The sequence below is a fragment of the Mustela erminea genome, chromosome 17 (genome assembly GCF_009829155.1).
Source record: "Mustela erminea isolate mMusErm1 chromosome 17, mMusErm1.Pri, whole genome shotgun sequence".
Classification (NCBI taxonomy): Eukaryota; Metazoa; Chordata; class Mammalia; order Carnivora; family Mustelidae; genus Mustela; species Mustela erminea.
In genome coordinates, this window is record NC_045630.1 from 10,411,407 (window position 1) to 10,428,626 (window position 17,220).

The following is a 17,220-nucleotide window of genomic DNA, read 5'->3' on the forward strand; positions in this document are numbered from 1 at the left end:
TTCACTTACCTACATGTTTATGTCTGTGTGTGCACATGTGTGTGAATATCTGAAACTCTATGTTTCAATCTGTGCCGTTTCTTACAGCCCAATATTCACGTAGTTCAGTCCTTGCTCTAGCAGGGAAGCAGGGTCCTGCCTGTTCAAAAGTTTCCTTCCGTTTAATAATTGCAATTCATTACAGGCTTCTGAGGCTGAGGGTTTCTTCATTTTATTTAAAGGAATTTATTTTTTAAAATTTTTTATTTAAATTCAATTTGATTAACACATAGTGTATTACTCATTTCAGAGGTCGAGGCCAGTGATTCTTTAGTTACAGAGAACACCCAGGGCTCATTCTCACATGCCCTCCTTAATGTCCATCTCGCAGTGACCCCAGCCCCCCACCCAGTCCCTCCAGCAACCCTCAGCTTGTTTCCAAGGATTAAGAGTCTCTTATGGTTTACCTTGAGGCTAAGGTTTTTATATTTCATTTGTTGAGCACCTGATGACAGACTTACAACTTGTTTTGAACAAAGTGCAACTAAAATTTAAAAGACCTGTTTCTAAAATTCCAGTACCTTTGTGTAGAACACCGAGGTAAATACATTTCAAAGTTCAAAAATGGCTAATACCAGCAATTTCATATTATTTAAGCTGGTTCTTGAGAGCCCCAATATTTCTCAAACCCCGCAGAGAGAGCTGCCCGTTCTCCTAATGAAATAGTTGTTTGTTTAACATAAGATCGATCACAGCATTTTTGTTAGGTCAGTCTCTGCAGATGTAAATCTTGCCGATTTTGACAACCGCAGCTCATACTCCTCTGGGGAGAAACAGGAGTGTGTTTGAGCCTCGTTAAGAGGTCTGTGTGCACCGTAACCCGTGACAAGCGTGTTTCTGCACACGTGTCTCCAGCCGAGGGAACAGCACGTCTGCAGGCGGGAGCCCTGTGCGCTTTGCGTATCCCACATGCTGGGACCATGGAGACCGAGGGTGAAGGTCTGTCCCATTCTTCCCATCTCGCTGTTTCAAGTCTTAATAATACTTTGTTTTAAACAACAAAAAACTCCAGAACCATGTAAACTGGGCAGGATACAGGCTAAGGGGGATCAATGGAGACTTGTGTGGGGAAACCGGAGCCTGGAATCAGACTCGCAGAGCCAGGGGGTGTGTCGCACTTGGGTCTGTGATCCCCGGGCACGCAGAGGGCCCACCTCTGCCCTCGGTCCTTCATGCATGCTGCTTGGGCAAACTGCCTCGCAGCAAGCTGATTTGTCTGAATGATATTTCCCGGTGTTAGTGTAAAGGAACAGGGATGGGGCAGCCCCGGGCCTCAGAGCATGGCCCTCAGCATTGGCACATGGGCAGCCGTCCGCTCTGCTGACGCTTAGCTTCAGGCCGGCGATCCCTGGGTGCTGTTCTAAAAGCCAGAGGCATTGACCTTGACTCTGCGACTTGGTTTTACCAGCCCTTCTCCCCCATACACGCTGCCAAAACCACACATTCCCACTCTGGAGACATTGGTTTTGTGCAGAATCAACCTCAGAAAAGCCATGAGTGGTGGCACGGATGCAGGTGACAGACGGGCCAGAATGGAGAGGGCCAGAGTCTTGTTGAAGCTGAGGGCATCTAGGTGGTTCTGGCTGTTCCTTTTTGGGAAATGTTGTACCTGAGTAAAAGTGTCCGTCTGCGATCTGTCCTCAAAGGCAGTGAGCTGTAGGCCCTCGTGTACCCTCGGGCGTGCTCTGGGAGGCTGGAGGAGTCGCCCTGGCGTCCTGTGGGGGAGATGGTGAGCCTTCCCCCCGGCACTCACTCCATCCATGGCAGTGGTAGTGGTCTTGGTTCGATTCTGACCATGGCTCCTACAAGGAAAAAGCAAAGGTAGTGCTTTGGAGTTGGAAAACTCGGTGAGGAGACCTCTTTTGATGGGGAGGAGTTCATCTGATATTTATTTAAATGTTTATAGAAAGGCAGCTCTATGCTGGATACTGTGTTGGGCCCTAGACGTGTAGAAAGAAAAGAAGTGATCTCTGCCCATCTAATGGAGTTTTTCAACAAGCAGGCATCCTCTGTGGTACATGACCCACAGAGAACCTTCCAGAGCACTTTATTTTTTGATGTTAGTCACCATACAGGACATCATTAGTTTTTGATGTTGTGTTCCAAGATTCATTGCATATAACACCCAGAGCTCCATGCTATCCGTGCCCCCCCCCAATACCCATCACCGGGCTAGCCCGCCCCCCACTCCCCTCCCCTCTAGGACCCTCAGTTTGTTTCCTGGAGTCCACAGTCCCGCGCGGGTCCTCCTCTGAGTGCCCCTCCCCGCCTTCATTCTCCCCTTCCTTCTCCTAATGTCCTCCATGCCACTCCTTATGTCCCTCAAGCTCAGCACCCAAAAAACAAGTCAGAAAATGGGCCGAAGACAGGAACACAGGCTTCTCCCAAGGAGACCTACGCATTGCTAACAGCACATGAAAAAGTGTTCATCATCATTAGCCAGCAGGGAAACTCAAATCACAACCTTCAGAGCACTTTTGAAATCTTTGATGAAATTTTGAGATTTTTGATATTTTCCTGTAAAAGGGAGAGATGCAAAGAAGAGGGCACGGGAAGGTGGGATGAACTCCTAATTTGCAAGCTTCTTGTCCCTGGCGAGATTTGAGAAGCTGCTCCGTTAAGGATCTTACAGGATATCCGTGATTTGGTTCTGAAATCAAACCATGTTAACCCTGTGTTTAAGAAAGGAAGACCATTTGCCATTAGATGTATCCACCTAAAAGATAAAACGGTCGTGCCATAATGGCCTTTCTTTTCAAACAAAATAATTATCACTGGAAACCTTAAATCAGCTTCGTTCATTATTTTTCAAGAAATGCGCAATTTTTTCATGTCATTCCCCGTTAAAATTTCACAGACTCTCTCTCAAATTATTAAACGTTTGCATTGTGGCCTCAGTGTAACATCTTTTTTTCAGACATGCACCAGTAATGGAAACCATTCTCAAACTTAATTTCCTTTTAATTCCTTCCAATTACTGTGCCCTGCTTCTGGTGCCAAGAGCCAACCCCGTTGGTACATTTTGTGAGGACTGTGGGGTCACGTTTCTTTAAGCCACATTTGATACCTGGAAGGCATCCTAGCAGAGTTGCCCCCATCATCTCCTGAAAGTTGGTTTTATGTGATTTCAAAAGAAGTTTATCCCCAGGCAGTCCACCACATGCGTTTCACAACAGTCTTTCAAGTTCTCCCTGGCTGGTTCCCGGGTAGTGGTCTGTGAGTAACAAGAACCATATTGGACAAGAATCGTCACAAAATCCCACAGGCAATGTCTGGTCACTCTTATTGGCAGGCTTGTCACAGGAAAAGCAACACTGGAAGGTTTTTGAACCCCAAGGACCACAAAATGTGAGCTAAAATCTAAGAATTGTTGGAGTATTGCTCAAAAACTCTGGCCATTGAAGGACACTGTCCAGCAATTGAAACCCCACAGAATGGGAGCAAGTCTTTGCAGATCCTATTTCTAGTACAGGATTCCTGCCCAGAATATATAAAGAACTCCTCCCATTCAACAACAACAACAGCAAAAAGATAATTTGGCTTCGCATATAGGCAGAGGACCCGCACAGACGATTTTGCAGAGAAGACACACAGATGGCCGACAAGCACACAAAAAGACATTCTGCACGCTTAGCCACCGGAGAAATGCAAACAAAACCACCATGAAATGCCACCTCACATGCGTGGGGAGGGCTGTGATTCAAGAAGCAGAAATAAACGTTGGCAACGATGCGGCGAGATCGGCAGCCTCATGCACAGCTGGTGGGATTGTGAACTTTGCAACCACGCTGAAGACCATAGGCAGTTCCTCTGCACGTTGAAACGAGAATTGCTGTATTATGGCGTGGTTCCACTCCTCGGTATACACTCAGAAGCATCGAAAGCAGCTACTTGAATAGATACTCGTTCCCAGCGGCATTCTGCACAATAACCCACAGGTGCAAACTCTCCAGGTGTCATTAGGAGGTGAACGGAAAGCAGACTGTGGTACGTCCAGGCGTGGGAACAGTATTCAGCTCCACTGGATACTTAAAAGGACTAAAATAGTAAATTTCATGTTGTGTGTATTTGACTACAATAAAAAAGAAGAGTAGGAAAGGCAGGTGATTTCCAAGGACATGAAGTCCCCGGGAGTTGCTAGGACAGTCAGATGTTTCCTTTCCTTTATTTATGTTTATTTGGGGGGAGCGGGTAGATGACTAGTGGGTTAGTGAATGGAGTTGGATGTGAAAGAATTTCCATAGGATCAAAGCAAACAGCATTCTAGGCCAAGCTGCTGGGATGGACTGAGTGCAGGAGAGGACAGAGTCCACACTTGCTCAAGGAGCTATGGGCAGTGGGATGGCCAGAGTCCACCTGCCAGGAGGCATCTAGACAATTTCCCAGCATCGTCCTTACTCTGTCCGGCTCCAGATCCAAAACCGCCAAATCGCCTTCACCGTCACCCTTCACGTGATGAGGAGGAGGCTTCCTAGACGGTCGGTCAATGAAATAACAAATGGATTGGAGCCACGGTCATGCCCGTCTGCACCTGATCAGGCATGTGCCCACGTCCCCCATCTTGGCGAATCATGGATTTTGTGGCGCTGGTGCTGCCCCTTTCCCCCATCTTCCCCCATCTTCGTTGTCCCCCGCGCTGAGTCTTGGGGAGGCCAATGGTCAGGAACCAGGCGGCAGGGATGGAAGGAGAGGCAGTGAATGACTTGTGCGGACCGTCACCGTCAGAATCCTGTTTGGAGCTCCACACTGGTGACTTGAGGGCAAACCCACGCTCCCAGGGAGCAATGGGAACTCGATATCACGGGAGGGGACACATCTGATCTTCTCATCCACCCTCCCAAGGACTGGGCTGAATCCTTTCTAATGGAGTGATATTCTCGAATAACGAGCCAGCTTATGTCTGCTCTCTTGGGAGGCTGTCCTGTGACCCAGGGGTGCCCACCGATGGGCAGTCCAGTTGGCCAGAGCGAGAGTAGACTTCCCTGCCTTTTGTGTGCATGAGATCAGAACACAGTCAAGGGAATGCAAATGACATGACTGCTCAGGGCTCGGATTTGCATTTCCTGTGTTTCTTCTGAGAGAGAACATGAAACTGGCTAAAGCATGAAACTGGCTAAACTGAACTCTGAAGGCTGGAGACGGTCATGATTATAACCCAGTGTTAGCATTAAGCCCAGACCCTTTCACTAATGTCATTCGACCTCTTTCTAGTCTTTCCAAGGAATGTGGCACAGGAGGGACTCAACCTGGGTTTCCTGGGCTGGAGAATAAAAGTCCCTAATTCACTCAGGACCCACACTGCTCTGTCATCTCAGGGTTTTGCTTAGAGAGGTTGGTCAAGAAAGATGGCGAATCCCTTCCAGAGGCTTCCCTGCCGTTTCTTGCTAAACACATTTCTTTTGATAAAATTCTAAGCACACTTGCAGATTCTCAAAGCCCAGAGTATACACACTTCTAATGTCAGCCCCGAAGGGAAGTCACGGGCTGAGCTCTGAAAAGAGGCGCCATCAAAACGCCACATAGGCATGCTGTCCTGCATGTTCCCTACTTGAAACAAGCACCACAACTCGTGGAAGAGCGTGGGGACATTCTTAAAGGGTTGGTGTATTGCTAAGGTGACACAGAAAGTGGGGAACGGTGCAGCAGGAAGGCCATGGCAAAGATCTGAGAGAAAGCACCGGGCAAGAGTAGGACTCCATCAGGTCAAGGACACCCTTTGTAATGTCCATTTCCTCTCTTTTTGAGAATTCTTTAAAAATCCTATGGAGGGGGAAATAAAAATCCACGGAGGACAGGAGTGAGTGGGTAGTGGGAGGGGCTCTCGGTCACCATGGCGACATGACTCTTGCCACCATCTCTGCCATCCATCGGTGCCTGACCCCCTTTTGGATGCCCGTGGAGATCGCTGACCTTGGAATTAAGGCGTGCTCGCAAACCTGAGGATGGTCTGCTCTTGAGAAGGGCTAAATTTCTACACAGAACAGTGAGCTCATGTTTACCCAGCAGATGTGTAAATAGTTATAATGCCACATAAATCCCTGCCCCAGTAAAGCTGTCCTCCACGGCTGTTGTGGCTCTGTGGAACGTGACTGGACTATAGAAATGGCTAAGCATCGGTGACTAATAATGGCTGAGGCCAATGGAATTTTTTTCTAGTGAACATACAGGGTTCTGTTGGTTTCAGGTGTACACTGTGTGACTCCACACTTCTACACAGCACCCGGTCCTCATCACGACAGGTGCGTCCCCCATCCCCATCACTTGTTTCCCCCATCCCCCTACCCCCACCCCGCTCTGGCAACCATCAGGGTGTTCTCTAGAGTTAAGAGTTTGTCTCTTGGTTTGTCTCCTTTTTTCTTTCCAAGTTTGTTTTGTTTTTTAAATTCCACAGATGCATGAAATTGTATGGTCTTTCTCTTTCTGTTTGACTTATTTCACATAGCATTATCCTCTCCAGCTCCGCCTGTGTGGTTGCAAATGGCAAGATTTCATTCCTTTTAGGGCTGAATAATATTCCACCATATACAGAGACCACATCTTCTTTATCTATTCATCGATCGATGGACGCTTGGGCTGCTTCCATCACTTGTGAGGCCAAATGAATTTTACAAAGGAAGTGAAACTTCCTGGGGCACCTGGGTGGCTCAAGTCATGATCCTGAGGTCCTGGGATCAAGCCCCAAGTCAGGCTCCCTGCTGAGCACAGAGCCTGCTTCTCCTTCTCTCTCTGCCCCCCACTCATGATTGCTTTCTCCAGTGCGCTCTCTCCCTTTCTCTCTCAAATAAAATCTTTAAAAAAACCAAACTGCAGTAAATGATAGAAACCTTATTGCTCCTAATCTGGTCCTGCAGTTGGGTTAAATAATGAGCATGCATCCATCACAGATCTGTCCACATGTCTAGTAAGTACAGAGACTCTCATCATTGACTCATTAAGCATCTCTTGATAGCATCTTAAGCCTCATTAGCATATGTAACTTTTGGCAATCTGTGAATTCAGGGAGAACCTTTGGGCCTACTTCCTATTTGTCTGTAAGGTCTACTAATTTGCCTTCTAGGCTATTGTTTTTAGTTTTTGTTTTGTCTTGTTTTTTTGTCAAAGTGATGATGGTATTCTTAGCTCCTGGTCATGCTAAAAGTAAAAAAAAAAAAAAAATACAGGCTCTCTCCCCTTCTGTCCTAGAGCTCATATGTCATCAACATTGTCCAAGTTACTATAAAGAAAGGTCCAAATAAAAAGATCAAAATAAAAGCACAGCTCCTACCCTCAAGGTTCTTAGGATCTTGTTGAAAAGAGTGAGTTGGCATTGGTCACACCATGGGGCTTGAGGGCACAGTTCTCAGACTGCCAAGCTGGCCCCAGACTTCCGTAGAGTCTGTCTGCAAAGTTAGAAGAGTTTTCACAAGGCTCTCCCACTTTTGACACCAATGGCAAGTTTGAAGGGTTCCCGAAACCATCTTCGAGTTTGGTAATTCACTAAGGAGGACTCCCAGACTTGCTGAAGGTACTCACAGTTGTGATTCATTACAGAGAAAGGACAGATATGAAAACTAGCCCAAGGAAGAGGGGCATAGGGTTCCACGCATGAAGCTTTGCTTGTCCTATCCCACACAGTCACAGTGGACTACCTTCCCAGTGTCCGTGGGTGACAGTACACACCAGTATTGCCACCCAGAATGCTCATTTGAGCTTTAGCATGCAGAGTTTTTACTGGGGCTACATGATGTAGGCGTGATTGATTGATTGATTGATTGATTGATTTCCCACATGGTCACACTCAGTCTACGACTGATACGGCATGGCCCAAGGTTTCTGACCAAAATCACACAGTTGGTCTTTGTGGTGCGGCCAGCCCCCACCCTAAGACAGTCAGGTGTGGCCCTCTGATCTGGTGTAGCCAGTCCCTGCCCTAAACAGAGCCCCTCCTGACAGATATGACATAGATTACCACCTGGAGGCTGAGGGCAAAGGCAAGACCTCTTTGGGCAAAGCCATGTTCTTCACTACACAAGAACTCTGAGCAGAGAGGAGGTGCTGGGCTTCGTGGTAGTGGAAGGGGGCTGAGGATGAGCTTGGACGACCAGCCAGGTATCTGAGGAGCAACGGAAGGAATGCGGAATGTTCCCAAGCAAGAGAACCTTTAAGGGAGGATATGATCAATGTCTTTTAAAATGTGCAGGACTATTGTATGCACAAGGTTTGTTCTTACCCTGTGTTGCCCCTAGACTACTGTGAGTGCCCATGGAAGGGGTAAGTTCAGTATAAGAAGATGCCTAAGGAAGGTTTAAGTTCAGTATAAGAAGAGCTTTCTGACAATTGAGGCTCTTCGAAAGTATCACACAGGCTGCCCCGGGAGTTGGTAAGTTCTCAGTCATTAAAAATCTTCTGGCAGAGAGCAGATCACCTGCTACAGTGGCAATTTTTTTTTCCAGAAAGTACGGCGACCTCTGAGAATCCTTTCAACTCTGATACTCTGTGCTTCTAAAAATATTGTTCAGCCTGACTCAGAATCGTCTCCTGGAATCTCTAGCCTGTGATGCTCATTGTAGGAACTACCTTTAAAATATCTTATGTCACCCCTGTGTGTCTGTTGCCTTGGATTGAATGTACATTTTCCTGAGCAGAACAGAGAATATCTAGAGCAATTCAGAGTCTACTAGGTCTCAGCGGTCAGCAACATAGACCAGATGGAAGTTTTTCCTTGCTCTAAATGAGGAGGCTTGAGTTGTTTAAAAGTGAATAATGTAAGAAAAAAAAGTTTTCATGGAATGCATTTAGGTTCTGAAAGTGAACCCATGTGTTATGATCAATTTAGTCATTGCAAGTATGTCTTTTTTTGGAAAGGATTTTATTTATTTGAGAGAGAAAGAGAGTGGGGAAGGGGCAGAGAGAGAGAGAGAGAATCTCAAGCAGACTCTCCCACTGAGCTCAGGGCCCAATGAGGGGCTCCATCTCACGACCCTGAGATCATGACCTGGGCCAAAATCAAAAGCCAGACGATTAACCAACTGGGCCACCCAGGTGCCCCATGAGTATGTCTTATTAAATGAGTTTGAAGCACATTAGCTAGGATTTTAACTGGAAACCTCCTGATAGCTATAAACTCAATATAAGCTGCATCACATACTTCTCTTAAAATATTCTGTCCAGACTATTCACTGTTTGGTCTTTCTCATGAAGCAGGTGGAATTAATGTGAATTTTATCTTATTCAGAGAAGTGGAACACTGATATCCACAGTCAAATGGATGCGTGCAGCCCAGAATCCCTTAGGTTTTGTCTTCCTGTGTGTATGGTGGTAAACCGTTAGTCATAAAGCAGGTTTCGTTGGCCCCAAACCATACGTGCAACGCAAACCCCTTAGCTGGCATGTGCTGGCTTTCCATCCAGACGTTTTCCAATGTCCCATTGTCAGGAATGCCTGTCATGTGGCTCGTCATACTTACAATGGCAGGCCCCTGTGGGGTACCATCTTTTCGTTCCTGCCTCTCATTGGACACTGCTACCAAAGGTCTAGAGCCACATGGTGCCAGCCCTATGTAGGCTGGATGGCATCTCTCCTGTGTATTTTTTTTTAAGATTTTATTTATTTATTTGACAGAGAGATAGAGCACAAGTAGGCAGAGTGGCAGAGGGAGATGGAGAAGCAGGCTCTCCAGTGAGCAGGGAGCCCAACGTGGGTCCCCATCCCAGGACCGTGGGATCATGACCTGAACCAAAGGCAGATGCTTAACCCACTGAGGTGGTTTAACCCACCCAGGTGCCCCACTCCCATGTATTTCTTAAAAAGATTTATTTTAGAGAGTGCACACAAGAAGGGGGAAAGGTAGTGGGAGAGACAGAATCCTCAGGCAGATTCCCTGCTGAGTGTGCAGCCCAACATGGGACTTGATCCCATGACCCTGAGATCACCACCTGAGCTGAATCCAAGAGTTGGACGCTCCACCGAGTGAGCCCCTCAGGCGCACCTGCCATCTCTCCATATCTTACCTGTGTCAGAGGCCTTCCGACACGGTGCCGTTTGGGCCTCAGGGTTCCACAATGTCTAACCCTGTGAGCGAACAATTCGGTTAACCTTGTCCACTCTCTGGGGTTCCGGTTTCAGGCCCTCCACCAACTGCAGGTCCCAGACCAGGTGCCATGTTGGTTGGGTCCCCAAGGCTGGTCCCAAGGCACTGGGTGGCTCCTGGAGGGTTCTTCTCTAAGCTGTCCCCCAGCGACGGACGTGAAGTCACCACCTCTCACACAGCTAAATGCCGTTGCTTCTAGAGGCTTCTCTGACACACGTGCGGGTGCCAGAGTCCCGGTCCCGGCTGAGGGCTGTGTTTCTCTGCCCAGTTTGCCTTATTGCGCACCCTGCTCCCCGGTGTCCCGCGACCCGCCTCTGTCATCAGGCAGCACAAAGGGAACCACATCCGAAGGCTCTACCTTCACGTAACTCCTTGCGGAAATGCCCTTAGGCTAGCGTGGCTCGTACCAAGCTTTTGGCTCTTTTGTAGCCACCAGAACCGGACCATTCATGCCCTGAAATGTAGGCACCCTCGAGGGGCATGCCGCCGAGATGGTTTCCCTACAGAGAAGGCGTACAAAGTCTTCTCCCAAAGTGCGCGTGTCTTTGGAACAGTCGTGAGAAGGGAGCCACCGTGTCCCTTACAATAAACTCAAGGGAAGAGCTTCTTTGTGTGTTTCAGTCAGCTCAACAGTGTCACAAACGTATCTGCTTGGGACCTAGAAGATAGGACGAGAATTGCCCTCACCCAGGGGGATCCTGGTCCCCAGTACTTGGGCTGAACTCAGGACTTGCCAGTGACCGCTTGGGTGACAGTAGGGAAAGACGTTCACAGACCAGTGGGGTGTGACTAGGAAGGAGGCAGTGGGAGAGAGCGCGTCGAGTACCATTTGAGGGGCCAAAACTAGGTCGAGGTCATGATGTACATTTTGTCTTCTTTTTTTTTTCCGTTCCTTCTTCCTTTTCACTGTCCTCTTTCCTCCTAGGGGTTGGTGGGTAGAAGCAGGGCCCTGAGGCCAGGACCGTGGGCTCAGACCTCTCATGGTTCTTGTCCAGAACATCAAGCTGCCCACCTCAGGCTCTACGGCACGTTCCAGCAGTTTCTGGAGAAAGTGGGTAGAAAGCGGGCCGGTATCTAGAATGTGGCAGGAGTGGTTATCTACAGATTGGCTCGTGAGAAGCAGGGCCAAAGGGAGGGCCGTCCTGTGGGGCTATGGGTGGGCTCCCCATCGTGGCGATTCAGAACTCCCCGTCTCCTGCACAAGGACTCGGTTCCCAGGACTTGGTACCTCCAGGGTTCCATCACTGCCTTTCTGGAAAAGAAGGCTACTTTGCGCTGCTTGTGAAAGGAAGGGCCTTTTTTGGACTCAATGACCTGGCCAGCACCACCGGGTGACACGGACAGCTTGTATTTCAGTGGAACCCTGAACTGACTCGCCAGCTGGGAGGGTTTGAGATGGTTTCCTCCCCCAAGGGTCTGTAAACAATGCACTGCAGATTCCAAACCACCCTTTCCGAAACGAGTTCAGAGTTTTGTGGGGTGTTTGGGGCAAATAAATGTCAGCCAAGTAGGAGAATCCCAGCCCACGAGACAGACTGTGGATATGAGGGCGTTTCTAGAAGTCAAGAAGTTACAGTGACAGTGGGGACAGCCTTCAGCCTCAGAGGGGTCTTTACTTATCACGCGCAGTGTTAGATGTTGTGCCGTTGGCTTTAACAAATGATGTCATGTGTGTTCACCGGTGTGTGTGTGCTCGCCGGGTAGCCGGCTCAGGGAGCACAACCTTGTCCCTTGTCTCCACGCTGTCCCTGCACCGTGTGTCTGGGTGGCACAGGCTTGCCACGTGCTTCTGGAATCAGCCACTGCAGACGTGAGTGAATGAGGGTGCGCAGCCTCCCAGCCCCCTTGGGAGGACAGGCTCTGCATCTGGGAGCCATAGGAGGGGAATCTGGGCAGTTGCATATAGCTGTGTCCCAGTGCTCGAGCAATTCTAAAGATCAGGATTTGCTTCTCTGCCAATTTCTGTTCAGCAAGAGATGATCTAAAGCAAGGAAATCACCATCCACTTTCATGCTCTGGTTGGTGACTCTTGGGCACTGCGTCTGGGATGAGAACATGCTATGTCGTGACTATAGGACACAGGGGAAAACAAACACCTTTCTCCATAAAGGTTCAGATAGTAAACGTCTGTGGCTTTGTGGGCCACACAGGCTCTGTCGCAAAACCACCCAGCTCTGTTGTTGTGGCACCAGGCCTGCCAGACCCAGTATGTTAATAGGCGTGGCTGTGTCCCAATAAAACTTTATTTATAAAAGCAGGTGGTGGGCTGGCTTTGGCCTCCAGGCCCCGGTTTGTCAGCCCAAGTTCATGCTCATTGTGCTCTTTTAGCATTAGCACTATGAACATTTGTTCAGGATTCCGTTCTTGCTGGGTCTAAGAAAAGGTTGACTTGATCAAAAAAGTAAGACATTTTTTCCAAAAATTTTAAAAGACATGTGCCATTTGGGTCGGGAGGGAGGTAGAGCATGTGTGTATAGAAGGTGGCTGCTTCAAAGAGGGGCACGGTCCTTCCCCAGACCCCAGTCGGCTCTGCTGTCACCAGTCCCCCCGTGCCCCAGCTGTCCTGCCCAGCCAGGACCCCTCCCACATGGCCCCCCGGTCCCTAAATCCCTCCTCCAGACTGGCCCTGGGCTCGGAGGCCGCTAGCTCCACACCTGCGCATTTCTCTTCCTCTTGCCTCAGCCCCGATGCAGAGGCGTGGATCGAATCTCTGCTTTTGCCCTAGAAACTCTTGAATCTTTATTTTCCTACCAAAGACACTGAGCGAGATCTCCAGTGTTCAGCCTTCAGCGCCCTGCCCCTTCTTTCACGTTCCCTCCTCAACTTAACTGTCTTTGTTCCAAGTTAAAAGATCATCACGAGGTGGAAAAAAACCCAAAGCTTTACAGCCACCATTTTTCATTCCCATAAGATGTCTGAGCGTCTAGAGAGGCTCGCGTGAAGGAGCCCTGCTCGTGGTTTTACTGGCTTTCCTCGAGGAGAACTAAAATGCCGGTTGCCAAGCAACACACATGCCCTGGCTTCTTCCAACAACATGGACTTGGAAAAAAAAAAAGAAAAAAAACCACACGTGCCCTGTGATTGACTCATGAATGGGGAATAGTGTGGAAATGCACCAGGCAAACGGTTTGGTGGGACCACGTCCTGTTGATTCTGGCCCCTTTGCCTGAGGACTCACGCGCGGCCACACGGGGAAGCGAGTGGAATGTGTCCTCCGCAGCCTGCCCCTGATTAACAAGCATTAACATGAGACTTCAGAGCCCCACGCCAGCGTTGTTTGTATTGGTGTGCATTTTGGGGTAAAGATTTTTATTCATGAGAAACAGAGAGGCAGAGGCAGAAGTGGGACTCGATCCCAGAACCCTGGGATCCTGATCTGAGCCGAAGGCAGACACTTAATGACTGAGCCACCCAGGCGCCCCGATTTGCATGCTTTTTGTTGGTGGTCTCACTGTGGGTGTGTCCAGTGTTCCTTGGTACAAGGTTTCTCTACATTTGTAGAGAAGCTTGGTTCCGGTTATGACTTAGGGTACTGTTGGCCTGAGTTCAGCTTTTTTTTTTTTTTCCTAAAGATTTTATTTATTTATTTGACAGAGATCACAAGTAGGCAGAGGCAGGCAGAGAGAGAGGAGGAAGCAGGCTCCCTGCTGAGCAGAGAGCCCGATGCGGGACTCGATCCCAGGACCCTGAGATCATGACCCGAGCCGAAGGCAGCGGCTTAACCCACTGAGCCACCCAGGCGCCCCTGAGTTCAGCTTTAATGAGTCAACACCAGGCTTCATCCAGAGAAAGGAAGAGGGCATTCAGTGATCTACACAGCAGGCTCCGGAAACTTTAAGAGATCCTCTAAAGCATGTGACAAAGCTATGGGAAAAATGGCTCTGTTTGCGGATCCGTGAGAGGAGCGGTAAAATTCTTTTTTTTTTTCTTAAGATTTTATTTATTTATTTGACAGAGAGAGATCACAAGCAGGCAGAGAGGCAGGCAGAGAGAGAGGGAAGCAGGCTCTCTGCTCAGCAGAGAGCCTGATGTGGGACTCAATCCCAGGACCCTGAGATCATGACCTGAGCCGAAGGCAGTGGCTTAACCCACCAAGCCACCCAGGTGCCCTGGTGAAATTCTTTAAAAAAAAAACAAAACAAAAACAAAAAACAAAAAAGCTCAGTGGACAATCTCGTGAGACTGAAAGCTGAAGACGTTTCTGTTCATGTTACCCAGAGTCAGAAAAATGCTGCGCCCTCTCGGCTAGTGTTTTATTATAAAGAGAGGGTGCATATAATTCCTTATTGGTAAGAAAGGCACATCAAATCAGCTGTCTTCAAGGAGGGACACCCGGAACAGGGTCACGGACTGCTCCGTCGCTGGGTGCCCACCTGGACGGCGTTTACAACTTCGGCGTTCACAGAGACTTAGACGAACACGACTGCCACGAACAGTCAGAACGAACGGACCGAAAGGGTCACAGCTTCACGCTAACGGGATCGGTCTTCCACTCGAAGCCACGGGGAAGACAAAGCCCGGGACTCGCCCCGGTGCCGTGTCTTGGCTCAGCGCGTCTGCCAGGGGTGGCCCCAGACTTCCCGTCCGGCCATCAGCACCAGTGCCGCGTCTGCCGGAACTGAAGTGTGGGCTGGGCCTGGGTCCTCCTGCACACCCCCCCTTACCTGTCCTAGTCCATCAAGGCGGCAAGAACGGAATATCACAGACGGGGGTGCTGGCGGGGGGCAGCTGAAACCACAGACCTTTATTTCTCTCCGTTCTGGAAAAGTCCGACAAGGCAACAGCAGATCTTGCATCCTGTGAGAGAGGTTTCCTGGTTCTCTGAGACGGGGGCCTGGGAACTCCCCCAAGTTCCCCTCAATCGAGCCTCATTCCCGTTCACGAAGGCACCAGCCCCATGACCGGTCACCTCTCGAAGGCTCCACCCCCTAATGGCTTCACTCTGAGGGTTAGGGTTCAACCTACGAGTTTGAGGGACCGAAACACTCTGCCCAGAGCACTCTGCTTGCACAACTTTTATCACTGACAATTTCGCTCAAGAGGAAACCCCGATGTTTTTTTTAAATTGCCCCGTAACTGAGCCACAGCAAGCTCAGCCTCCCGAACAGACACCTTAATTGGTTCCATGTGGAAAGGAAACAGCGGCTCGTCCACCACGGTCTTCCTACAGGCCCGCCGCAGGTCATGTGTGAAATGGTTTCCCGTGTCCAAGGCCTAATCTCTGCTGACAGCGGCCTGCCTTTCACCCCGGGTCTGCCAAGCTGGACGACCCGTCTCCAGGGAGCTCAGCGGGGGTAGCGGGCAGAGAGCCCGGTGGGGACATCGGTGAGGGGACAGGCCCCTTGCACCTGGTGCCATGAGCACGACGCACAGCTATGCATGCAGGACATGGGAAACAGAGGCTGCCTCTGCCCTCGGGCTCAGGGAAGGCTCTGGGGCAGAAATGACATCTGGCGGCAGCTGAGGGGTGAGCGCTGATGACGTTGTAAGCAGAAGCATCGCAAAAGCAAGGCAGGGAGAGAGCTGGGCCGAGGGCAGGAATGGGAAAACAGGAGCCACTCCCCCCGGTCAGTTTTTGAAGAGCCTGGAAACCCCATCTGTGAACTCGCGGGCCTCATTATCACCCCTCGGGGCCCTGGCCCCACATGGCACCGGCAGAGTCATCCAGAGGATGGCTTTCTAGAAAGTTTCGCATTCCGTGGCTGGCTGGCTGAGCGAGTGGGGCCATATCTGTGTTGTGATCAGGACTACGTACACCTTTTCTGGCATTCCCGCCGTGTGCAAACACGAGAGTGAGAGGCCGCGGTAAGACGGGGCCTGCAAATCCGTGCAGACCAGCCGCGTACATTGTAAGCCCTCGGCTCCCCGGCACGGGATCGTGGCTGGCAGGCTGCCTTCCGCCATGGGGACCACTGGTGTGAGGGGTAGTGTGTGCAGCCTGCCCGCCGCCAGCCACGGAGCCGTTCTGTCCTGCTCCTCCGCTCGTTCCTGTCCCCAGGTCCCACTAGGCATGATGTCCCGTGCTCGCGGACACACAGGTCTACCCCTGGCAGCAGGACAGCACGGACCAGAGGTGACCTGCACGCACTCTGTCCTTGGGATTGGAACTACAAATAGCCCCGTGCAGAAAGATGAGGCTCATTCGTATGCCATTTTTTAAAAATGGGGGTAAAAAACCCACCACCCACAACAACAAGAGCCACGTGGCGGCCGAGGCCCTGCTCTGCGGCCCAGCGCTAACGCAGCCCTCCCCGCCCCGCCCGCAGGGAGAGCAAGCTCACCATGCTGCTGCGCGAGTCCCTGGGGAACGTCAACTGCCGCACCACCATGATCGCCCACATCTCGGCCGCCGCCGGCAGCTACGCCGAAACCCTGTCCACCATCCAGGTCGCCTCCAGGGTCTTGAGGATGAAGAAGAAAAAAACGAAGGTAAGGTGCTCCCGGGGAGAAGGGAGCAGCGGAGGAAGGCGGTTTTGGAGCCTGACCCCGGAGCGGGTCAGTCTTTCTAACCCCCGAGCCCCAGGGGCAGGGGTTTGCGGTGCTGCCCACGTCGCCCGGCGGCCACTCGGAACAGGACGGCTGTCGGGCCGGCAACGTCCCTTCCCCCCGATGGCCGCCGGCCATCCAGCCTGGCCCCCACCCGGGCGCGCTGGGCCCGCTCTGGGACAGTTTGGAGGGATGGCTGCTCCTTGGCGGTGAAGAATTGGGGACGGTTGAGAAGTACTCCGCATCTGTCTCCCCACCCTGGTCCCGCGTAGGTCAAGGCCGTGTCCTTCAGGCGGTTGAGCCCGAACAGGCTTGTCCGCTCCCTGCTCACACGGCCCTACTTACTTCCCCTGCATTTCTGGGAATCCTTTCTAGGCTCCTGGGTGTTGCTGTGTGAACCCGGTGGTCTCTGGCCGACGCGCGGGGTCTGCTGGAAACGACCAGCTTGTGCTCTCGGAGGCAAAGCCAGAACACGGGGGGTGTGGCGAGAGCGTGTCAGAGAGCCGTCATGGTTGTGGTCACCGGGCCAGCGGGTGAAGTGGGAAGCTCTCTTCCTCTCCGTTTTGTATCTCTCTGTTTTGGGGGGCAGAGTTGCCAAGGCAGGGACCCCTCAGCCTTTCAGATGC

At 50.7% G+C, this 17,220-nt stretch overlaps 1 protein-coding gene across 2 annotated transcripts in view; it reads left to right on the forward strand.

The window, feature by feature from the left end:
* The window catches only part of KIF26B (kinesin family member 26B), a 411,062-nt gene that overhangs the window by 378,098 nt on the left and 15,744 nt on the right, over window positions 1-17,220 (forward strand). For both annotated transcript variants that reach the window (XM_032317413.1, XM_032317415.1), the window contains one exon: window positions 16,375-16,537. In XM_032317413.1, the coding sequence (XP_032173304.1) occupies window positions 16,375-16,537 (163 nt within the window). The remainder of the gene's footprint in view (window positions 1-16,374; window positions 16,538-17,220) is intronic.